This window comes from Aphis gossypii, chromosome 2, assembly GCF_020184175.1.
Source record: "Aphis gossypii isolate Hap1 chromosome 2, ASM2018417v2, whole genome shotgun sequence".
Lineage (NCBI taxonomy): Eukaryota > Metazoa > Arthropoda > Insecta > Hemiptera > Aphididae > Aphis > Aphis gossypii.
Genome location: NC_065531.1, coordinates 76430334 through 76456651, shown reverse-complemented (window position 1 = coordinate 76456651; position 26318 = coordinate 76430334). Strand labels below are relative to the sequence as shown.

The 26318-nt window shown below is 31.2% G+C and overlaps 3 protein-coding genes across 4 annotated transcripts; 2 read left to right on the top strand and 1 right to left on the bottom strand.

Annotated features, from left to right (window-relative positions):
* Positions 1–589: 589 nt before the first annotated feature.
* LOC114124689 (eukaryotic translation initiation factor 4 gamma 2) lies at positions 590–6581 on the top strand. 2 transcript variants are annotated; one of them, XM_027988031.2, is made up of 4 exons: positions 590–759; positions 2543–3229; positions 3452–3817; positions 4594–6581. In XM_027988031.2, exons 2-4 carry the CDS (start codon positions 3038–3040, stop codon positions 6280–6282), a joined length of 2247 nt encoding a protein of 748 aa, XP_027843832.2. In that variant the 5' UTR covers positions 590–759; positions 2543–3037; the 3' UTR covers positions 6283–6581. The 2 variants fall into 2 exon arrangements, with proteins under 2 accessions (XP_027843832.2, XP_050057413.1); XM_050201456.1 differs by lacking the exon at positions 590–759 and adding an exon at positions 779–1024.
* A 6142-nt stretch (positions 6582–12723) lies between these two features.
* LOC126550268 (39S ribosomal protein L55, mitochondrial) lies at positions 12724–18469 on the top strand. The gene is made up of 3 exons (XM_050201457.1): positions 12724–12905; positions 17989–18133; positions 18193–18469. The coding sequence occupies exons 1-3, from the start codon at positions 12889–12891 to the stop codon at positions 18334–18336; spliced, it is 306 nt and encodes a 101-aa protein (XP_050057414.1). The 5' UTR covers positions 12724–12888; the 3' UTR covers positions 18337–18469.
* Positions 18453–26310, bottom strand: LOC114124720 (uncharacterized). Its single transcript, XM_027988069.2, has 5 exons — positions 24906–26310; positions 21314–22183; positions 21003–21238; positions 20688–20938; positions 18453–20624 (listed from the first exon to the last, which is right to left on the bottom strand). Exons 2-5 carry the CDS (start codon positions 22159–22161, stop codon positions 20343–20345), a joined length of 1617 nt encoding a protein of 538 aa, XP_027843870.2. The 5' UTR covers positions 22162–22183; positions 24906–26310; the 3' UTR covers positions 18453–20342.
* Positions 26311–26318: the final 8 nt, after the last annotated feature.

Genomic DNA, 26318 nt, shown 5'->3' with positions numbered 1-26318 from the left:
AGCGCGTGGATCGCCACTATAGGTCAATGGCCAATGTCGCATGGCAAGTAGTTGTACTGTTGTAGTGAGTACTCGAAACGCACGGATGACCGTCTACGCGATCGACGTCGGCAATAACTATTAACTAGTAACTACTAACTACTCGGGAGTCGGGACCGACCAGGGAATTGAAGTCTGTAGTTGTAGTGATTGCACTATTTCGTGGTAATGGACGTTAGTAGTAGTTGATGTAGTCGCTGTCTCGGGGAGGGAGACAAGCCGCGGCTGCCGTCAAACAAGGACGTCCGCAGTGCATACAACCACAGCTGCTGCTGAATAGTGAATACTCGGGCGAGTACGAGTCGTAGACTCGTAGACCGTAGTACGACAACAACCGCGATCATAATAATAAATTATTAACCGTGCGTTATATGTGCGACTGCGCGATTGGTCGAAACTCGTGTAATCGTCGGGCCGTTCGGCGTTTACGTTGGTCACGCCGATGACGCGCGGTTGCCGACACCGTCGCCGCGGTGCTTGGTGAATATTGTAAATCGTCTGCGAGACTGCGACACACACGCGCAACGTACGATGTCGGTTCCGTAATTACCAATTCCGTATATTGTCGATAGCGTTGTCGTCCTGTGCGCTCGTGTCGTCTGCGCTCACCGTCGAGGCATCATCGCCGCCGCCGCCGCCCCCCCACCGACGACGACGGCTCGCAATCAATTCCCGTCACGACTGCCCGACAAAGACCGAACGCAACTTTACTGCAGCCAAGTACGTAAGTGGATTTTCTGCTACACAGTATCACGCTAACAAACGTTACGTTCTAGACTGATTTTCCGTTTTATTTATACTTCCTATTTTTGATAATTTTTTTTTTTTTTTTTTTTGTCGCTTTGTTCAATCTTTTATACTCGCGTTCGTCGCGTATTTTGTTTAATTGTTTCCCGTATTTATTTTATTGTCGTCCGTTCTATCAAGTACACCTAACCTTGCAGCTGGCGTTCCGTTTTCCGCGATGGATTCCTTCTAAACAAAGGTAACGAGAAAAAGACATATCGTGCGCGTGCGTGTGTTACGCGTTCGTTGTTGTATGTGTTTACTACACTATTGTAGCGTGCGTGCGCGCGTGTGTGTGTGTGTGTGTGTGTGTGTGTGGCCATCGTCGTCTCTATTATAGTTAAGAATGCACAAATCTGACCCAAGGCGTTGCGATTTTTTTTCGTTTTTCTTGTGAACCTGTTGATCGACGTCGTATCCTCAGTATTTCCGGCGACTGATCGTCCGTTTGTACGAAAACTTATAGTTGAATACACATCGTCAATGCGTTTCCGAAAATTTCAATCGGAAAGTACCCTTTTTTCCGGCGGCGTGCCGTTTGAGGGGGCGACGATCGTCATCACCGCCGCTCTTCCCCCGTCCCGCCCCGTGCATTACACACTGGTTTTTTCGCTAAATTATATTATACTCCATCGGCCTTGTCCTCGTCCTCCGCGTGCGCTCACCGTTCGGTGATCCAGAACGTATGATAAATCTCGATGACGTTCAACACGCGCAACCCATTGTGTCCGCGGTCCGCCGCTCGATCTTAAATTCTTAACCTAGAATATTCGCGGTGATCTATCGGTGATTCTTCGAAACTCGGCCTCGCACTTCGCGTTCCGACGATTTCGTACGCCGCCGTAGGTAAAACGCCACCCTACCCCTACCCATAATTGGTTTACGAACAACGGAGTCCGGACATCCGGTAGCCGTAGTATTCATTTAATTTTTTTGTTATTTTTGACTGGCGTTGATTCCTTGCGGCGATTCACCTGTTTCCCCGTTTCCTCCGTTACCTTTCATTTAGCCGTACGTGATACTGCAGTTATGTCGAATTATACATTTTATTTGTTTAAAAATTCATATTTACCTATTTGTATTAGTTATTTAATGTAATATCATAATAATATGAAACGTATTCGTGATTTTAAATCAGCCGAAGATTTATTTTCTGTACCTTTATTTAATTGAAATTGATTACCTACCTAATTAAGTCACTATTAAAACTCATGGAATGAATCTTAAATTATAATCATTAATCAATTAGATGTACCATGTTGTTTTGTTTACTAAGTTAAGGTCTAGGTAACCTAACCTAGGTATGTTATGTGAGATAATTTTTAGTGAGGAATACTTCACTAAATTGTTTAATAACATTAATTGTAAAAAAAAACATATCAAGGGAATTTTTATCTTTTCTACAAGTAACAAAATACCTACATCAAATTAAGAAGTTAACTATACATTTAATGAAAATTATAAACTAAAAGCTGTTAGAACTTCTGTAATACATATTTATAAATTACTAAGTAATATTTTAAAGCATTTTGAATTATGGAAAGAATTAAAGAAAATTATAAAAATAAATTTTATAGGTTTATGGTTGTTTATTAGTTGTAATTAGTAGAGTTTCAATTTTTATTTTAAACCATTAAAATACAATTTTATGATTTCTTATTATATCCTAGTATGTGTTGGATTAATATAATTATGTATGTATTTTTATTTTTTTTAGAAATTTGCATGGAATTATATCTGTGATACTCAACCAAAAATCAAGATTTCGTGTAAAACATATTTACCCGCAAAAGCCTACGATAATACACCTATAGTGGTGTCTCTTATTAAAATATCCAGTTTGACGTTGGATAATAGGGAGGAAGAGACATATTCGTCCCCGCAGGTGACACGTAAAGACACGACGGACGTCTACGCAGAACGCGGGGGTGCTTCTCGTGTCTTCGGAGGAAGGGACGACGCCCGTTCCGAATCCAATCAGCAACCGCGTTGGATACCTCCCTCGATAATCAGACGCGATGCACTCGCCCAAGAGGACGCTAATGATGCCGTGTTTCGCAAGGTGCGCGGCATTCTTAACAAGCTTACGCCTGATAAATTCCAAAAACTGAGTGATGATATTTTGCAAATTGGTTTAAACACCAGTGTTGTATTGAAGGGTGTCATATTTTTGATTTTTGAAAAAGCTCTCGATGAACCTAAGTATAGTTCTATGTACGCACAGCTGTGCAAACGGCTCAGCGACGAGGCATCAAACTTCTTAATTGACCAAGATCCAAACACTTTTCGTGAATTATTACTAAAAAGGTGTAAGGTCGAATTTGATAACCGTTCTAAAGCAACTGCTGAGTTTGACAATGACAATGGAACACCATTATCTCCAGAAGACGAAGAACGACGACAGGTAAGATAAAAATTAATTAAACTCAATGTTAGTAACAGTTTTATTCATGGATAAAAACTCATTTCTTCTTCAGCTACCTTAACTATGTATTATGTATAAATATGTTTTTTGATTTTGTTATACATAATCTGATAAATTTTTATATTTTCTTGTTTATATTAACTATACACCAAATATTTAAAAAAAAAAATGTAATTATCTATATTATATATCGATTAATAGGTGGCTAAGCGCAAGATGTTGGGCAACATACGCTTCATCGGCGAACTTGGCAAGTTGGAGATCGTGGCGGAACAAATATTGCACTTGTGCATTCAACAGTTATTCCCGAGGAAGTCCAATGTCAAGGACGCGGCGGAGGACCTCGAATGCTTGTGTCAGATAATGAAAACATGTGGTCGCATATTGGACACGGAAAAAGCAAAACCACTGATGAATCAGTATTTTGATAGAATTGCTCAGTATGCTGAAAATCCTGAACTGCCATTGAGAATCAAATTTATGTTGTTGGACACCATGCAATTGAGAAAGGACAACTGGGTACCACGAAAAGCTACTACCACAGAAGGTCCAATGCTCATGGATCAGGTTAGTTGTAACCATATAATAACTTTTTCTTAAATTCAGTTCTTGTTTAATAGATAAAATAATATAATCTTTTTTTATAAATATTAATTTACTTCTCTTAAACAGCAGTGCTTGATTATGAGTTAACGTTATAATTTGAAGTGCCCCAATATTCAATTGAGTAAACTTTTTTTTAAACATTTAATAAACAACATTTGTATAGAACCTTAATATTCTTTTATTAATTCAAAAGCTTTTTTATTAAAATTAAAAATTACCTAATTGTTTTATTTATTGATTATTGATTACAATAACCATTGTATATTTATATACATTAATTAATAAGACAATAGATATGGAGATAATTTACTTCAAACTATCAATCACTGCCAAACATATTTAACATACTAAAATGTTTTATATCATTTACTACCTAGAGTTTACTACTAAGAAAATATAAATTAAACTTTCTTTAATTATTAATGGATTAAAGTAATCACATTTTTATTAAATCAACGAGTTTTGTTAATTTGATTTAAAATTTCTTTCTACTTACATAAAAAAAAAAAATAATTATTCTAGCTTATCTTGGAATAGATAATTTAAGACTTGTGTAAATTGTATTGCAAAAATAATTAAAATATCAAAACAACAAATGTGCAATTCGTACACGTTGTATTATTAATAGTATTGTAGCACAATTGTATATGAATTAAGTAATACATATTTTTTTGTTATGTTTATTCAGTGCTTTAAATACTTACAATTAATAATATTAATTAAATGTGTGTTTTTAGGTGACTGATATTGTGAGTGGAGAAACAAATGGGCAGAATCAGAGAAACAACCAAATGCAAAATGTGAATCAGTCTAAAGAAATGTTCAGACGTTCACTAAAAATACGAGATGATATGATAAGTTCTACTCCGGTATTACCATTCAATTCTACAATGCCAGATAAATTTAATTCCATAAATGGTTTTACCAATTCGGGTAATTACTATAATGTAAATGGTCATAAAAACCACCAACGACTATTAAATATTAACTCTGGCAATAACTATTATCCACCAGCTAGAATAAACTATACTATTAATACCCAGCAAAATAATAATACTAATAACAATATGAACAATAACAATATGAAAGACTTGGGTCCAAATATTAAAAAACTCTTACGTGTGCAACAAGGTACTAAACCTGAAGATATGTCCTTACGTCCAGCTGCAAATAGCATGTTATGTAAACAAATTCAAATAAAACCACCGCCATTATCTATGACTCATATAGGTCAATCAAATCAAATAAAGTTAACAGAAGTACAACAAATTCAAATCAAACAAAATTCTCATGATAAGCATAAAAACACAAAGAAAGATAAAGGTGTTTCTAAAGAAGAAGCTATAAAGAAAGGATTAGATATTTTGGATAAACTTGGCACAGATCCATCCATGGATGCAGCGAAAGCAGCAAAAGCATTTGCAGATATCAAAGTGCCTGATAGATTTTTAGCAGATGTCATGTATGTTCTTCTTTTTGAACGGTTTCGCAAAAGAGTTGATTTGGACGAAGAACTATTATTCCGTTTCACTCAAGAGACCAAGAAACAAAGTATTATTTCTGAATCTATTGCCATAGATTGTCTTAAACGTTTTATATTGAAAGGACCTGAGCATGAGTCTGATGATGATAAAACATTATATAAACGTTTTTCCAAATATGCTGCTGAAATCTGTCAAAATGTGTCTTCTATATCAGAACTCGCTGAGGTATCAGAAAATGGTAAAAGGTATCCAGCGTTCTTAATGGTCTTGCAAGATTTAAATGAAGTTATAGGAAAAAATGAACTAACAACAATGTTCAAAGAAAGTAAAGTCAATCTACTAAATACTTTACCTGAATCTTTAAGAACTAAAGAACAACTTGCAGAAATTTTACAAGAACGTAATCTAACTTTCCTATTCCCATTGCTACGTATACAATCTGACTTGTGGAAACAAATAACTAGTGATCCAAATCCAACACAATTTTATAAATGGATTAAAGAAAATTTAGATCCAGTCCATTATATAGATCCTGGTTTTATTACAGCCTTGACTACTGTGATGGTCAAGTATATAACACAAGAGGCCAACAGTATAGAAGTGAATGCCTCAAAAGCTGATCTGGAAAAAGAAAAGAGCCTTTTAGAAAAATTCAAGCCAATCATGAGAACATTTTTCGACGACCAAAACGATCTGCAAATGAATGCCATCTATGCATTACAAACATATTTTTTTTCACTTGATTTCCCTAAAGGCTTATTGTTAAGATGGTTCAATTTAATGTACGAGTTAGAAATTGTTGAAGAGGAAGCTTTCTTAAAGTGGCGTGAAGATGTAACAGATGCATATCCAGGTAAAGGCAAAGCGTTATTCCAAGTAAACACTTGGCTAACTTGGTTGGCTGAGGCAGAATCTGAAGATGAAGAAGACGATGACGATTGAAATTTTAGTTAAACTAATTAAATATCATTCTATTATGGTTTTTGGTCCTCTTGTAGCTCTAATGTTTGTTTGTTTTTTTTTTTCAACAAAACTTATTTTCTTTTGTGTGTGCCTTAATTATGGCATTTAAATCACTTATACTGCCACCAGTCTTATGCTACTAGTAAAATTATTAAATATGACACTACATTAAATAAATTGACAACCTCTAATTTATATATTATAATTTTTAATCCATCTAAAGAAAAATTACAAATGTCTGTGTTATACTCAAAATTATATTATCTCATTTTGGTTTATTATTTGATTATTATTCAACACATTTGTTCAATTATTTATTGAACAGTTATTTTCATTTTTTTTTAAAGAAGTTGAACATTTCAACTTGTAACAAAACTATCCTTTCTCCTGACCGTTTCCATTAAATCAACCTAAGGTTTATAGGTACCTATAACACTTGCAGACACATCGGGCTAGTTGGAAAAATGTAAACGGATGTGATATGAATTAGTACAAACTTGTATTCGCCAGAACTAGAAGGTATAATTTAGTCTTGTGCACGAATTAAAATATATATATATTAATTTGTAGTCCTGTGGTATTTACAGTGTGCCTCCATTATTATACCTAACTAATATAAGTTTTTAATAATCCATTTAAATAAAATTACTACATCATATAAATTATAATACATATTCATACGTTTTATAATTCATTTGTATTACAATAAAATTCATCTGCTACTTGTATATTTACTTTTTGTGTATCTATTACTTACTGTTTTATACCTAATTAATCATTTATTGCTTGCTGTAATAGTTCAGTGTACTGTTGTACCTACCTTAAATATAAAATATAGTACACATTTATGGTAACTGTTTTTATCAGCCGATCTATAGATAATATAAGTAGGTATACGACTATGTTAAGTTGTAAATACTATAGGCGTATACTTATGTTATTAATAGAAATAAAGTATTATAATATTTGATTTATTCTGTAATATCATTTATTAACAATCAAAAATTTAATTTTTATTGTACTAATACGTCATGTCATCATTCGTGAGAACGTTCCCTTGTAGCACCAACATAATAATAACATAGGTAGGCTATAGTCAGCATATTATTCATCTTTATACCAAAGTGGTACACATTTTGTAAAAATTTAGTTATATCCACTTGCTCAAAATTTGATTTTAAAATTACAAATTAGTTACAGAGTATGAAAAAAATAAAAAGGATGGTCAAGTAAGTAACGGTCTGCTGTATACTAAGTAGTATACTAGGTATCGAGTGGACCTCAGACATAGAGTAAATAAGTAACTATAATGGGTGTATTAAATTTTAATCCAATGATAGGTATTGTATAGGAAAAACGATTCTGAACAGAGATGATATTTGGTCAGTCTAGGCGCTAAGATATATATATTTTCCATTAGGTGGTTAATGTTTCAAAGACTTGAAATAACTCATGAGTCATTAAGAACTTTTTATTAAGATTTTAAGTATTTTGATTAAGCCAAAAAAAATAAAATCGAATACTATAAATGCCTCCATATAGGCATAAAATAAACAAAATATTTTGAAAATTAAATTATGTAAAGAAAATGACAATATAAATAACTGGTGAAATCTATAGATATCTAAATATATCTGGTAATTCTCTATAGCTATTTGAAGGAAAACTTAATGTTGAATTTTTTCATTTTAAATATAAATTTTCGAAATTTTGACATATATCGTAAAAATCTGATCTTTAAACGCTTATAAATAAAAACCATGACTAACGATGTTTGATTTTATTTTAACCACGAAAAGAATAACTTATGAAAAACCTTGTATTAAATTTTCAATTTTTTTTGGCCACTCAGAATTTTTTTATGGATACTAAACACCAAATTTTAGTTGTCAATAAATAACCCAAAAAAGACAAAATATTTTGAAAAATTTACTGTACATAGATATTAGATAACACTAATATAAACATTTGGTGAAAATTTGAAGTGTTTACAGTGATTCGTTTTTGAGTTATAACTATATAAAAAAAAAATCGATTTTGTCGAAAATTGGATTACGTAAAACGGTAAAACTTCCCATTTTTCCGTCACTTTTTGTTTGTTTTAATTCTTACTTTTGAACTGTAAAGCACCAAGAATATTCACTTTTCCATCGGAAACCACCCCCGAAGTTTCCAATTACGAAACATTATTTTAAAAAATAATTATGGTGTACACAAAAAAAAACACACATCACACACACATTGTAAAATCAATACATTCATCACTTCGTTCAGAATCTAAATGAGTACAAGTTGGTTAAAAATTTAAAATATAGTGATTGTCATTTAAATACTGCAACTTTATACAGTTTATAACATGAATTAACGGAAAAGTCGTACTAAATGACTTCGAAATGAAAAGTAAGACAAAAGTCTATAATATGAGATATTTTACAGTACGACTTATACTCTCATGTACGCTAATTTGAACTTTTTGATTGTACCAACCTCCCTCGCCCCATAAGGTATTTCAAAATATGCCCCTGCCTGGTACAGTTATACTTTATTTATTTATTTTCGGTTTAGAATCGATGGCGCCGTGGGATTTGCTTTCGCATTGCTTCCGCTACGCCGAATACAGTAATAGTGTAATACCTATACTATATATTAATAAACATGGCCTCGTCCTGTGAGCTGTTTTGGGTTTTTTGACGTATTAGCATTATAATATAGGTATTATTTATAAGTTTGTAACATAGAAAATACAAAGCAGATGATTGAACATCGAAACGTTGTATAAGGCTTATCATTTATTACAAATCCATGAGCTAAATTGCCTTAAAATAGCAACCAATTAGAAAACTGAATTACACTTACTAGAATCGCGGTATTATTTGTTACATACTGGCGCATTGGTAATTGGTATTGTGGCAAACAGACGTGTTTGACGGCTTTGACTGTCATGCCTCAACAGCTCTGACCTGCTGCAAGTCGTCATACCCTACAATGTAATTATGACTTTATGCTCTTAGCCTACTGCCTACATCATTGTGACGATCACATTGTCATTATTCATATTATGTATACGTCGTAGTACGCATACGGATTACGGGCTACGATTTGAGAAAAACCATATATGTTGTATATCAGGGGTTCCATTCCTGATGTACATCATCGTCGTCCGTCGGCGCTCCGACCTCTCGTAAACGTCACGATTGTACGTACGGAATTTTTCGTGCGCGTTCTGTACATCGCGTCTCGTAAGTAAAAATTATCAAATAATAATAATAATAATAATAATACAAAACATTAACTTACAAACTACTGTAAAAAAAGAGCAGTTGTTTCAGCGCACGTGTTCAATCGGAGTAGCTATACGAGTACACAACGGATGTAATACACGGCGTTTTCATCGGCGACGGAAAACGCCGGTAGGCTTGCCTTTTGGCTGGCGAATGCTGAAGTTGTTTCAAATTACGATGGCCTATACTGATGACGGAAAACGCCGCGGAATAAGCAGTGATCGAAACGAGGCGAAAAACGCCGTGCGCCCGATCGAAACCAATGCATTTTTAATTCGACGGAAAGGAATACGCTGTGTATAGTCCCGGCCAAAGAAACTTTTTCAATCATATTCACTCAAAGCTGGGCAAGTTAGTCTTTTTTTCAACTAGTTGAAGTTACTTTAATAAAAAACTAAGTTAGAATATAAGTTAGTTTCCGAAACTGTTCAAATTTCTAATTTAGTTGGAAGTTAGTTTAGTGAAAATAAATAATAGTAAATAATAAGTAATAGTTTTTTTTTTGGTTAAGACACCCGTATAGATATAATATTATACATATCATTCTATATAGTAGATTGTAGATATCTACATCCTACAGAGTACAGACTACGCGGAAAACCCGTGGTTTCTGTGCGTGCATTATTATAAATAGTAAATATTAATAATATATTATAAGAGCCAATAAACTATATTATAACCTACCATAATACCATGATTGAGGAACAGCTTTTGGAATTTTGGAATGAAAAAAAAAAATTAAAACTTTAAAATTTTAAATGAACTTGAACATTTTTATAGTATATTGTATATACATATATACAGACTTGTGTACGCATTTAATATAATATAAAGATACATTGGCAATTTTATAGATTAACGCAGATATAATTATAAAATTAAAAACAAGATTTTATACTAAACTAAAAACAAATTATGTAGCAAATAACAAACCTAAGTATAAAAAACTATAAAAATTACCTATGAAAATATTTGTTTTGTATTCTGAATATAATATTAATAAATCTGAATTACCAATCCAAAAGTTAATTACTATAATCCCAAATCCATACTATTACATAATTTTGTCAATAAATTTTGTTCTTCTGGGAATTGAAAAAAGTTCTAGGTATATTATCTTTTGAATTTTAATCATACATTATCTAACTATTATATAATGGGTACCCCTATGGCCTATATCAAGTAACGATTTTGTAGTAATAAAATAATGTCGTGCTTTTAAATAAACTGCGTGTCTATATTGACAGCAAGATGGCTATAATAAGTTTTAAATTTTTAATATTTTTACAGAATTATTCATTGGACACCAATCTATAATTTTTTAAATATATCTTATATATTAACTAGTTCTATGTATAATGTATAGATTGTAAATGTTGAGCTATCATAGTTTTATACTAATAGCTATTATAAAATAAAATAAAAAAAAAAAAAAACTAGTTCAATATTTAATGTGATGGTTGTAAAAAATTCTGGCAAAAAAGAATCCAGAAAGATATAATAAGTATCGATGAAAAAGTCAAGGAAAATGTTTTGCTTTGATTAAAATAAGATATTTTAACAATAAAAAAGTTAACTGAGTACAGATATTATCTCATAGACTAAAAAGTAACAACTGTATAGGTGTATTATAGCTACAACCAGTGTCGTAGGTAAATGTGGAGCGTGGAGGTTTAGAGGTTCAATGTGGAAATGAACATGACTAAATTGTGGTTTGGGAAATCCACTAAAAAAAACTTATAGTTCAATCCCAAATATCAAACGTGGCATTTATGGCCTTTGAATCCGGGATTAAGACGTTGCATTCTTCTATGACAACAACGGAAGCAAAATGTCTGGAAGAACTCGACGTTGAAAGTCACGGGTAAAGGACAAACGGAAACGTCGATCTGTGTGTAAACGTTTTAAAAGATTTATCAGGCGCATGTTTTGATGCGGCGCATAGTTGAAGCTATTTGTGTTCAGTATTGTGTAGACAATTATAATTATAATAATAATCAGCTAGTATAATAAATGTAAAATATGGTTTAGACGATAAATTATGATTTTCCTGTTTATAACATATGTTCGTTGTTCTATTTCTTAATATTGTAAAAATACTTTTAGTTTGTAATTAACTCTAGGCTAAAATGTTTGTAATTGAAGCTTTATTAGTTATTATTAATAATAAAAAAAATGTATAATAAATATATTCTTGAGTTGTGCACCAAAGTTGTAAAGTTTATTATATGCCAATCGTCAAAAATAATATGAAAATGTAACAATTTCAAATTATGGTAGACAATTGTATGTGTTATACGTTATGTACGAGGGCCATCGCCTAACTTAACAAACCTAACTTCGGCGACATATTTCTGCGTTTCACAAACTCACAACCATTACATTATTTTTTTATAATATACGCCAAGTTTCGACCGTTTTCGTTCAGTATTGTTGTATTGGTTCATGGTTGCTGTAACAAAATTAAGAATACGATTTTATCTTCCGCCGTCAATGAGGTGTGAATTGTTATTCGGTTTTTGCAGACCGAAGGAAATGGCGCAGCTCTAATTCATCTTCGATTATAATGTTGACATGTTGTTTACAGTGAAAAGCGAAAACAGATGGGTGATGGTTCGGTACGTGATTTGTGCAGAGTATATACAATTTAAAAAACAGACGACGCACAAGTGTGCGTAATGAAGAGAACTAAGGTTGCTAATCGATCATAACCGAAGGTGTGGTTGACAAATTTATTTGAGAAATCAGCAGTTTACGATTTCAGATAGGTATTTCAACAAGATTTTCTGAAACAGCATCAACTGGCGTTAAAGTTTAACGGAATCTGGAACCGATGGAAATGGAGCAGTTATATGTGCTGTTTACAAGTTTACTACAAGTCTACAATACACAGATACCAGACTGGTCTGTGATCATTGATCATCGATTAGACATATTTTAGACGACACCACAAATTAAAAATGTTATTATTATTATTAATTCCTGGACGACACTATTTTTTTTTTTTTATAGCTCTATAGTCCATATATATATATATATTTTTTTAGTAATAAATATATATCATAAATTAAACGTTGGTAATACTTTTTCGATTTCAGACCGTTATCATCAATCGGATTCTTATCATTTTTAATTTTTATCATTCTTATAACTGGCTCTCTGTCGTCTCCAGCTCCAATAACATATTAAAATTCAAAAATTGTTCTGTATAATAATTGTCTATAAGTTTTTATTTTTTAAATTCCAAGAAACACTTACACTCCGTTTCATTGTTTGGTACCAGTGCAGTAAATAGAATAGAAATATGACTAATATCACCAGGTAAAAATTTAAAGTTTTGGATATTTTATTTAATATTATAGTAATGTAAGGTATTATAATTTATATTACTTGTCTAGAGAAAGAAAAATTGTTTTCAAATTTAATTTGATTAACCCTTTCTGTTTTAACAAATTCTATGTGTTAGAATAAATATTTTATTTTTTAACTTGTAAAAGTATGAGCAGATAATATGTACCTAATAGAATAATAAATATGTTTCAATATTTTTTTGGTACCGATTTACCCTAATATCTAAATATAACAATTATCTCTACACTAGTATTAAACTAATCTCAAGTATAAATCAATATATAGGGTGGTTCACCTAGCAAAATCACCTATCTGTTTCTTTTTTAATAATGCAGTTATTCAAAATCTGACTTGGAGTTTTAAATAAAAACTTCTGTTTTTTAATAACAATCCCTGTTAAAAATATTACATTTTTTTAGATCATTTTCCCTTAAAAATTTGATACATATAAAAAACAAAATCTAAATAAAGAGTTTTAGAATTATTTAACTTTATATACTAAGGATAAAAGAAATTATAAAAATGGATTTTGAAGCTCTGTGGGAGGTATAGTAATTTATATTTTATTGAAATGATTCATATATATTAAATTATAACACTAGAACCAGTATTATATGTATTCATTATTTTTGTAAGACCTTTTTAAATACTTCTATTCTTAATTTAAAAATTGCAAAACTTGTTCAAATTTTGACTTAGGTACATCAATATTTCAAAAACGAAATTTACAAAATAATTTAGGTAAAATAAAGGGGTTTTCATTTAAAAAATGAGAGTTTATATCATTGCATTATATACTTTTATTAATAAAAAAGTATCAAGAATTTTAAGATCATTAAGTTAAACATTAATAATGACTGAGATATTAAGGTGTAATATGTATTCTAAATTTAAGTTCTTACTATTTTTCTGTGAGATTAATCATCTTATTGTGTATCACTATTATTTATTATTAATTATATGATTTTTTAAAACATTTACTTATTTGTCATTAAATATACCTCATAGTCATAAAATTGCAAATTTTTGGAAATTAATTCAGCAATTGTAAAAATTATTAAAATTGTTCTATTATCATTAATCATTGTATTTATTGTCTGATATTTGATTTATAATATAATGCATATTATGCAGCGGTGAGGCATTAGTCTTATAGGTTTAAGAGGTTGAAAATAATTAATTGGGTATCGCATTGTTATTGACACTTATATTTAGGCATTTAGTCAATATAACATCAGAAATTAACAAATCATAAACTATAATTCATAATATAAGTTTATAAGTTGTAAATTATGACTAACCACGAATTATGAACACATTTTTGCAGCGGTTGATCATCAGTGACGAAGGACAAAACATTGATAACTGAGTTAATAACGTTTACTTAACCATCTAGCAGACATTGTTGTAAACTTTAAACTTTACAACAGTTCTAAGATGTACTTATGTAATAAATATACCTAACTGATATAAAATTATTATAAATACATTTAGGTATAGACTTAAAATTTTAATTTTAATAAAACTAAATTATTAAATGTTATTAATTAAATATTATAAATTAAATTTGGGACATTGATGTTTATTTAAAAATGAAAACATTATACCTGAAATTTCATAAGATTAATCTGTTTTGACAACACAATAATTGGTGATTGAATTGTGTTTGTAGTGACTTCAATAAAAATAATTATTCAAATAAGATTAGTTTAAAAATAAATATTGATAGTTATTTTTTCGAGGAATATAAAATACGAGTAAAATAATATATGTATATAATTATTATTTATACAAATAATGTAGAGCTGAGAGATGTGTCTCTTAGCACAATAATCCTCACCCGATTTCCAATTCCCTTAATCCATCGTGCTCAACGAGACAAATTTGACATCATCATCTAAATTTTGTATGTCTGGAGGAGGTTGTGGATTTTTGGAAACTCTTCATTTTGTGCGGGCAGCCCGCTACTATAGTCTAATCTAAGAATTATAACATACATTTTTTGATAAATATATATTATTATTAATTACATTATAATTTTTTTAATTCAATGTTTTTTATAAAAAATCCAAATTATTTGTTCGTATTTCAAGTTTGTAGACATTGTGTCTTGTGATGTTTGTCAATATGTTATATAAATTGGAATTCTACTACTTACGAACTTTTTTAGATTCTGAACGAAGTGATGAATGTATTGGTTTTACAATGATGTGTGTTTTTTTTTTTTGTGTGTGTGTGTACAGCATAACTAGTCAAAATAATGCTCCAATTTCAAACTATGGGGGTGGTTTCCGATGTAAAAGTGAATATCCTTGGTGCATTATAGAGGTAAAAAGTAAACATTTTCCAACAGTTTTCAAAAAAATCGAGCAAAACAAAAAAAAAAAAAATGACGGAGAAACGGGAATTTTTACGAAAATCCAGTTTTCGACCGAATCGATTTTTTTATATGGTTGTAATTCAAAAACTAATCACTGTAAATACTTGAAATTTTCACCAAATATTTATATTAGCGTTCTCCATACACAGTTAAATTTTCAAAGAATTTTGACTTTTTTTGAACAATTTATAGACAATTGAAATTTTCAATTTTTCTAAGTATTTTTTTTTTAAATAACGATAAAAAAATTTTGGCTGACCAGAAAATAATTTAATACAAGGTTTCTTATAAGTTGTTCTTAAAGTGATAAAAAAAAATCCAAAATCGTCACAATTTTTTTTTATAAGTACTTAAAGTTCGAATTTATACGAAATATGTCAAAATTGCGAAAATTTGCAAATAATTTTGTGGTTGGAAAATCGTAAAAAATTTTTCTTTTATAACTAAGTTTTGAAAATTTGGTACATGGTTCTCCATAAATTTTTCTTCAAATATCTGTAAAAAAAACTCTACCGGATTCAGACAAAAAATTTTTATGAGTGTTTGAATTTTAAATTTTTACAAAACCGCGTTAAATAACGGTTTAGCCTCAAACGATTTTAAATATTTGTTATTATTCAAAAAGTATAAGTCGTAGATACTTGAAAATTTTACCAGTTATTTAGATTGGCATTTTCTTTACATGATTTAATTTTTAAAATATTTTGAGTTTTTTTGAGCTATTTATAGACAACTGAAATTTTTAATTTTTCTGAAAAAATTTTTTTGAAGTGTCGATAAAATTTTTTTGGCTTTTCATGGCCTATCAAAATACTTGAAAATTTTATACAAAGTTCTTCATATGTTATTCTTATAGTGATTAAAAAATTATAAGAATACATAGTCACAATTTTTTTTTATTAGCATTTGAAGTTCAAATTTTGACAAAAATTCGTCAAAATCATGAATATTTGCAAATTATTTTGTAGTTCAAAATTCATAAAATTGTTTGTATTTATATCTAACGTTAAAAAATTCAATATTAAGTTTTTCATAAGTTTTGCTTCAAAAAACCATAGAGACAATTTGAAGCGTTATTATAGGAAAAATGTTTTGAGCGTTTGAGTTTTAAATTTTAATGAAATCGCGTAACGATAACGATTTATCCTCAAACATATCTATGATAATATAAGGTATTATGAATTATGATAACTACATGCAATGTTTTTAGAAAAATTGATTAACCATGCCTTTTGCAAATGCGTCCTAATTGAAAAATAAAATATTTGTTTCAAATTAGAATACATGGCAATATTTAAATATAATATATCCTTGACTGACAAATCATCTCCGTTCAGAATCGTTTTTCGTATACAATGATACCTACCATTGCATTCAAATGTAACCTACCCTAGTCCGAGGTCCACCCCACCTCCTAATGTACAGCAGAGCGGTACCCACTTGCCCGCTTTTTTTCATTATCTTTCAGTAAAATACTGCAATATCTTCAGCTTACTTTAGAATTTAGAAGGTATATATTTGCCAAAAATAATTAGTTACATTTTTCTAACTTCGACGATTAGGTACTTATAAAGTTATCAGCAGCTTTTCAAATGATTTAAAAATATTTTAGCATTGTGCTATGTGGTTTATAAAGAATTAGATTTCCCAATAGGTAGAGTTAGTTTTTGTACGGCAATTTTTATAATGCTTTTTTAAAAACATCTTTGTATAAAAAGGAAATAGAAAATTCTTTAATTATTAATTTATATTTGCAAAAAATTATTGTACCTATTATAAATTATTTATAATTAGGGTTGCCCGGTTTTAAAATCACCAAACCATGACATCATATTAAATAACCTTTTTTTTTTAGTATAGTTAGTATAATAAATTAATAAATATCCATTTTTGTATTTAAAATTAATAAACCAATACAATTATTTTTACATAAACTACATTTATAAATTAATTTTGGTGTTTTTCTGTTGAATGGATTTTTTCAATACATCTATAATAGAATATTAAAGTTATTTTCACTCGGCACATGCTGTTAAAATATATAGTTATGTAGTTTACAAGTCAAAAAGAAAGTACCTAGGTTTCCTAGCTAAGTACCAAGTAAACCAGTAAACCAAAAATTATTATTGTAGATTTTAAATTCCGTAACAGCCATGGAAATGTTTTCTAAGCAGGCTAAATATCTGAAAAGCGAGCGAAAAAATTGCCTAAAAGTTCACATTTATTTAGTACCTAATACATATTAGTTGCGGATGAATTAATTCATAATATTCATAATTTGAAATACTAATAGCAGACATAAATATTTTCCTTAACCTTTATTGAAGAACTTAGGACAGATTACAGATATAAAATTGTTGGTAGAGTTATAAAACATTTGTTTCTTCCTAAAGAATAATTCTTTGGAATTAAGAAATACTGAGATTTAGGTACCTTTTATAATTAATATTTAGAATATTTTACAGGATGTCGTAGATACTGAGACTTTTTATTTATAGGTAATGGAAGCGGCAAATTTTTAGTACATATAGCTGTTAAAAAATTATAAATATAAATCCTCTGGTTATTATATATTTTCTATTTTGATGTCAATTCATAATATACTTATATTAGGTATATTTTGCTTAAATTAGAGTACTAATAAACTAATACTTGATTCATATTAATTTTTAGATTTAGTCGCTTTTTTAGTAGCAAATCAGCTGCTATTACAAAAATTCATCGAAACATTTATCCACAACATTACCTTACCAAAGTAATTCAGCCAGATGGTTCAAGTTTTACCATTAGATTCAACGATCCTCGTATGATAATTAAAGTAAGTGTTTTATTGTTTAAATATATTTGTTAAACAATAAATTTCACTTTTGATTTTAGTTACCTTTAGATATGAACTCAATAAGTGATGAAGAACGTAAACGCAGATTGGAAGCAAGGAAGCCAAAACAAAAGGTTAAAATAATAGAGGAATTGGATGATTCATTTGACAGGACTAAGTATCTAAAATATTTTAAAAAGTGATATCAAACATGTTTATATACAGTGTATACAATTTGTACAATGAATATGAATGAATGATAATTACTATTAGATGTAGGATGTTCAATAATTATATATGTAATATAACACAAATAAAATACAATTTAAAATTCAAGACATTTATTTTTAATAGAATTGACACATCGGACAGATGAAATATTAAGCAGGAAAAAGTACAAATATAAATATATATATATGGTATAGTATATTCATAAATAAATTAAACAATATAAATGCATTTTGAACTCTGGTACACATCTGACCGATGACTGCAGACTTTTCATATGTTATATTATATACAATACTACAATAATTCTGACACTCAAAAAAACTACCTCATTATACCTAATTACTTATGAATATATTTTAATTAACTATAATGCTTAAATAATTTATTGACATTTTGTGTCTTATAAAATTTAATCTTCTATTGAAAATGTCTTCTATGGTTAACTTAATCCTTAGTTGGTTTACCAAATATGGTAATTTTTTTAAAAAAGATATAAAAATTATATATTGATAGAAAAACACATAATATATGTATTAGTAGTCAAAATAGGCACGTTTTTCTTACTAAAACAGGATGCAATACAGTATAGAATATTGAGACAAAATCTTTTTTATAAAAAGAATTACAATGTAATTCCATATCTGTATTATTATAAATAGTGAACTGAAGGTAGACAATGACAAACAACATTAAAAACCCATATCATACAAAATGTAATTAAACTTACAAACATCTTTAACCAATTCATACCAAATATTGGAAGATTAAATCTCACTGTAAACAAATATAATCCCCCCAAAGGGATGTCACCAAAATATTTTATATTTATTTAAGTTAATTTCTATGCATATACTTTGCTGTACTGTTAACCCCAATCTTTGTTTTTAGATTTAGTTAATATATTGAACCATAAAATAAATCAACCAAATAGTACATTAAAAAAAAAAAAAACAAATCACGAGTCTGAATAGTCAACCATAACAAATTGTAAATTATTTTCACAGTAGTAATAATGTAAATTAGTATTTCAACTTATCCTGATTACATTAAACATTTATTAAATTCATAACAGATACATATAGTACAAAATTGAAATAAAATTTTATTGACTGGGATTTTATTTCAAAGTTAAAATACTAATCACAAAATTATTACAATGAAATTATATTTTAAACAAAAAAAATAAAATATAAAAATATATTTGTTTAAAGGAAGTATCAATATCATTTAAATATAATTAATAATATTACATTTCAATTTAGTTTTGTTTTAGCAATTTGTTTAAGCTATAAAAAGATCATACACTCTTAACACATTTTATACAAAAATACATAAATACTTATGTAAATAATATTGAGTTTAAGTTATTAAAAAGGAAACAAATTGATAAAATAGAACAAAATAAAAATAATAAAAATCAATATATAGGGTGTAACTCGTCTATTTGACATTATTGCAGTTGCATTATTATTGCATTTGTCAAATAAACGAATTACACCTAATACTTCAGAAAGAAATGTGTAAAACTTATAATATTCATAATTATACACATTAATTAAACATGATATTTATACTTCCTTGAAAAAATATCAGTACACTAAATAAGTTATTAATTTATACTTATATTATTTAAAATAAAATAAAGATGTTATATAAGTAATAGCTAGTAATTGACTATTGGGAACTAAAATTAACAGTCTAAAATAGTATCTGTAGAACAGGTACATATAACAAGTATATACATGATTTTTACAATTTGCAATAACCATGAATATTCTTATAAAATAAAATGGTATAAATGTATATTACATAACACACATGATATGTCATTTATTATGATTTGACTATTCAGATTCAAAGGTACCAAAAATATATTCACACACAAAATTGGGGCATCAGAACGAGCTAACATGCACCTTACCAATATTGCAATTAATAAAGGCTGCAAGTTATTTTTATATTACATTACATATTCATATTAGATATTTCTTAATATTGATACTGGCCTACTTATGAATTTCCGCTTTGGACTCGGTACGTTTGATGTAACATTTTTAGTCAACACATAACTACCCTTAAATAAAGGTTGTTGATACGGCCGTTTATTGTTGATTACAGTCTTATTTGGGGGCTGAACTACATATGTCATAGGCATATCTTGAACAGATATCAAATCGTCAAAGTTTGTTTTGTACTCTGATGCTTCAATGCCAAAGCTACCATCATTTGAACTCTCTTCGATTTCTTCTTCATCATCAATCTGAAATTATTACATATTTGATAGTTATTAAAATTAAAATTTCTATTGAATTTTACAACTTACATCATTGCCAAGGTCATTAAGGTTAGCTAAATCATCCAACCCAAACGTTATTAACTGATATGGAGAATCATCCTTATCAATTCTTGACTCATTATCAGATTCCTCTTCAACATCACTAATTCTGTCGTCTTCTGATGTCATTTCTTGACTGATTATTTCTTCTTCCTCCTCTTCATCTTCATCAAAGAAATAATTGTCACGCCGATCATAACATTCATTCATCTCGCCACGTTCCAGTAAATCCAAATGTTCTAAATAATCATTTATAATTAATAAATAGTTAAATTATACAAATTAATTTTGTTTATAGCTTACCAGGATTGAGCATTGCACGTCTAATTGCAGAGGGATCTTTACGCGACCATTTTTGCATTTCATCATCCATTTTTGATATTTTACTTGGATTCATGGTCCATAAACATCCTTTTCTTGGGGCACCTGTACTACCAATTGGTTTTTCAATCTTTTCAAAACATTTATTCAAACTAAGGTTGTGACGAACAGAGTTTTTCCATCCACTACTGGCAGTCTTAAAATATGGAAAATGTTTACTATAAAAATAACACAATTATCAAATTATTAGATATTTTAATTAACATATTATCATGAGTTGCTTAAATACATACCACATAAAATTATAAATTTCTGAAACAGGTAAAGATCCAGAACTTGAGTTTTTTAATGCCATAGCAATTAAGCATGAGTAAGAATAAGTAGGTCTTGGATAAAGACCCATGCTCTCATTATTTTTGTTGCCATTGATTCTCGATTGAATTGGTTTTATTTGCTGTTTAGGCCTAACAATTTTGTAATGCCCAGAAATGGTATTATTAACAAAAGAAATTGGAACTGTCCTAGAAGTCACAGTTGTCTTTAGAGTAGGCAAGGATGATGGCATTGTTACACGTACAGTCATTAATTCAGTCTTCTGTTGTCCAGTACTCGATGTTTGACTCAACAAATCAGAAAGCCTAATAGCTTTTGGTATAGTTTTGAGTTCTTCCACTTTAGTAACTTCTAATGGCATGTTTTCGGATTTTATATTTATATTTTCTGATTTAATTTCTGGAAATTTAATCATAACTTCTCGAGGTTCCACTGGGTCAACCTTCTCTTTTTTAATCATAATAGGTTGGTATGTTTTTGGTATAATTGGTACATCAACTGGTTCGTCTTTAATTTTTATTTCTGCAGCTGCAGCGGATGATGGTATAACAGAATTAGGATTAACCATGATAGCCGATTCTAAGTCGCCTTCCATAAAGTCTAAATGATTATGTGAATCGGAATCAGAATTGAGCCATAACCCAGAATTGAGCGGATCCATCATAGACATCATATTGTCATCATTCAATGACAACGAATCATCATAGTTGAAACTGTTATTTGATAACACACGGTCATAGTCACTTTTCATGTCAAAGTCTATACAATCTTGATAGAAAGTAAGACTATCTAATGTTCCAAGATCCATGATGATTGTTTAATTAATATATCTGAAAACAAAATTAAATTAAAACATATTAAAAACAGTACATATTAATTATAATTGTTGTTGTATATTGAATTGACAAAATACATTAATATACAATTTGTAGTATATTTTAGACTTCTAGCAGAAAAAATTCAAACAATTAACTAAGAAAATGTATTCGAAGCTTTTGACAGTTATTTCATAAATAGTTATGTTTGAAGCCAAAAGATGGCGTTCCAGGTTTAAACTAAAAAATCAATATACTCGCATTTGAAAAAAGGGGACGGTAAGCCTTTGGTTGCTAAAATACGACATATGTTATGATGTTTGTTCTAAAAACGTATTTGAAATTATGTTTTCAGTTATGAATAATTCGAGGCGTATATCGATGACGAATACGATGTTCTAAGAACAAAGTTTCCATTTTTATATTAAGCTTTATATCTACATCAATTTCTATTAGATTTTATAAAATATCAAAATTATTTTGTTTTTCTATAGACTAACCTAAAACACATTGATACTAAAACTGTACCGATTAAAATATTAAAGCAATATCGCCATAACGGAATAAATATCGGTCGCCAAATTTGGAGGATTTAGACGCTAAGGCGCGGCATGGTCATTTACTATATTACTTTTGTACACGCGGTTAAGTGTTGCTATATTAAACGGAATAGGACTAACAAAGATTTATAGAGAAATTAAAACAAGTCGTCCAAAATCCTAACATAAAATCATACGACTATTAGGTACAAACCGAGCTAAATGTTTAATGATATATTTACGTAAATAGTTTTATCTATCGTTTATCGGCCGCAATCGATGGGAAATTCACCGATTAATCGGTGATTGACTCATTCCTCAAAGTATTACAATACTACGGCTTCTCATACGTGCAGGCACGCACGTTACACACGTCTTAAACCGTTATGCCTTGAGTAATTCAATCATCTTATCGCCGTCGTTATCAGAAAATGTTATAATGATAAAAAAAAAAAAAATCGATCAGTCAAAATAATATTGGCGGCGTTCATTCATCGATCAAAAATAATATAATATATTATATTATTCGACACGCGTTCGCATCGATGATAACAACACGCGCGAACGCGATCGGTACTGACTAAAATAATTATTAGATATTATTTATTATTACTATATTAAGTTTTTGTTATCGACCGACCGATTATATTATAAAATTAAAAAACACCGTCGACCGTAGTAATTGTAACACAAACCGTAAGTAACGATAGTCTACAGTACAAAACATGTCCTCGTAACGAACAAAACAAACATAACCCAATAAACGGAGTTCAATTGGCAAATAATTAGAAAAAAAAACCGATAACGTGTGTAAACGGTTTAATAAGTGGTTTATGTATTAGGGGAATGTGCTGTTGTACAACAGGCGAACGTGTGGTGCTACGTTAATATTACTATATAGAGAAACATTGGTAAAATTATTGTAACGACACGTAGCAATGCTAATAATAATAATAATTAATAAAATCATTAGTATTAACGCGTAATTTAATTACGTGTACTATACGCGCGTACGTATTGTTGTCGGCACAATGTACACGTAGTGTCTGTGAAATACCGCGATAACGACGAAATAATTTAAATGTTTCTGAACGAGGTGCGAAGAAAATACCTCCTAAACCATAAATATTAACGAGATACGACATCAAAGGGGATAGCACTCCGCCGCCGCCCACCAAAACAACAACAACAACAACAACAATAATAACAACGAGTAACGTCGGTTAACCTTGAGCGTAGAACAATCGTAACAGGACACACATTTCGTAGAAGGTTCGGTTAGTGGACCGTGGTTTGGAGGGAAAACGTTCAACGTTCCCGCGAACGCCGTGCGATACGGGTGAGAGGGGGTGAAACGGACCTTGAGATTGAACACGCTCTGGCACCGGCACCATTCATTTCGTACACGCAGCCACGCAGGTCGGGTGGTGGACTTTCTATAACAAAGAAGAAAGGCCCTAGCGTCGGCCCGTGAATTTTTATTCCGATCGCGGTAACCTTCGATCGGAGTACATTCAGAGTATACACCGCGCCACACGAGGAGAACGATTCGTCCAAAATACATCGTCCGCGTAACCGTTTTAAAAGAAAACAAACCGATTAACGCGTGATCGACCACCGCTCTGGAAGGGGACACGTGTTTTTCTTTTGTTTCCAGATCGACCGTGTAGAGAACAACCTACAACCACCACGACACGGGACGCCTAATTAGTCGAAAGGTACCGCGGCCAAGCCGTGTGCGCGCAAAATGACAACAGACGCGATAAAATCCCAATATTATCGTCACTGATACGACGGCGGTATCAATAATATACCAAGGCACAAAGCTACAGTGTATATTATTATTATCACTTTTCGATTTATTTATCGTGTACTTTGGGATAATTATATAAAAATAAAAATAACAATAATAATAATAATAATAATAATCATTATTATTACTACTATTATGCATGGAACTACTCGTTGCCGCCGTCGTCATGGCAACCACCGTCGGCTTACGCGATCCATTATGGCGGGACCCCGGGTCTGACCTTGTAGAATTTTTATCTACCGGCGGAGCGCGGGACCCGGCAACCGGCGCCGAACGATCGTTTTACGCCGGGGCGGCGCGATTAGGATTTTTAAAAACGACCGCGGTCGGTCGACGCGCGATTTAGAATCGCGTCGTTTGAGTTGCCGCCAAAAATTTTGCTCACCTGTGCGTCGTAAGCGTGTCCGTGTGTAGTAAACCGGGTATGCTATCTTTGGGCGCCGTGATGATGATTCTCTATCAGTTCCTTTACGAGTCGTAGTCGTGGTATGTTTTCGGCGGTGTCGGGGTTACTGGTTACTGGGCAGTGCACGCCGGTAATATATTGTTATGACAACAACAATAACAACGAAACAAAACGCGAGATAGCCGCCGCCGACGACGATAATATTTTGCGCGGTATGCCGTATGCGCCGTCACCGGATCGACCGTGGATACACCTCTACGATATCTATTCACGTCGAAACGAGTACAATACGACTAACGCGTAATTACCGGCGTTCGTGGCGACTGGCGCGGGCGATACGTGAAAACGAGAGAAAAAAAATAATCAAAAATAATAAACATAAACACGACGAAAAATTGGCGCGCTAGGTGTGGAACAACCGGGAACGACAATCATTCGTGTGTGTGCGTACACTGCAGTGGGCGGCGCGGGGGAGCGGTGGGTGACGGGAGACGAGAGCGCTGCACGTAAATACGTTATACGGCCGAAGTGCCGGACAAAGAACGCATTTTCCGTACCCGGCCTAGGCGGACCAATGGCAGTGGTTCCCGCGACCGCCGCGCTTCCCACCCGAGTATCCCATTCATCGCCGGCCGGAGCACGGTCGTGTTGGCAACACCGGTTTGGCTCTACCACCGACTGACGGAGTGAAGCGCCCGGCAAATAAAAGTCGATAATCATCGCACGCGCCGCCGGCCCGGTCCCGGTGTCCGCGGCCGCCTAGCCGCTGCCGGAGCCGTTCCTTTCCTCTCGGTGGAGTTGGGGTTGCATAGTGGGCACTTGATGCATGTAAAATGTGCACGTTAGGGCTTTAGGAGGAACTGTACGTAGCACGCGTACCTACATCGTTGTCGCAACGAATTTGATTTTTATTGTTCAATTGTTTCCGCCATTACCACGGGGCTGCTGTAGGAAAAATTAATTCCACTCTTCTGTTAACTTTTAACTGTTCCGATTGAAATATTATTTTTTTACCATCCAAGGGTCTTTCGAAAATTGTTACGTTATTCTGTCATAATACTCGAAACGAGACCTCGTCATCGTGTGGCACACTCGCACACTGAAAGCAATTTCTCGGGATTCCGTTTTGCTATCGTGTATTTTTTTATAACCAAAACATTTATGATGTATTTGTTCAGTTGAGTTACTACGTGAATCTTAAATAAAATATTAAAAAACATTCTACTACGTGTTGTTACGATTTATATTTTTGAGGTACGTGTTCGAATCTGAACTCAATGTGTAATAAAAAAACAATCGTTATTCGTTCACTTAGTTTCTGTTTGTAATTGGTTTGCTCAATGCTGTTTGCTAATTGGTATTTAATATTTATTTTAGCCGACAGCAGCTGGG

Coding starts and splice junctions, on each gene's coding strand:
- LOC114124689 (XM_027988031.2), top strand. CDS start 3,038: ATGTACGCACAGCTGTGCAAACGGCTCAGCGACGAGGCATCAAACTTC. Junction 3,230..3,451: donor AAGACGAAGAACGACGACAG/GTAAGATAAAAA, acceptor ATCGATTAATAG/GTGGCTAAGCGCAAGATGTT. Junction 3,818..4,593: donor GTCCAATGCTCATGGATCAG/GTTAGTTGTAAC, acceptor GTGTGTTTTTAG/GTGACTGATATTGTGAGTGG.
- LOC126550268 (XM_050201457.1), top strand. Junction 18,134..18,192: donor ATCCTCGTATGATAATTAAA/GTAAGTGTTTTA, acceptor TTTTGATTTTAG/TTACCTTTAGATATGAACTC.
- LOC114124720 (XM_027988069.2), bottom strand. CDS start 22,161: ATGGATCTTGGAACATTAGATAGTCTTACTTTCTATCAAGATTGTATA. Junction 20,939..21,002: donor ACGTGCAATGCTCAATCCTG/GTAAGCTATAAA, acceptor ATGATTATTTAG/AACATTTGGATTTACTGGAA. Junction 20,625..20,687: donor TTAATGACCTTGGCAATGAT/GTAAGTTGTAAA, acceptor TAATAATTTCAG/ATTGATGATGAAGAAGAAAT.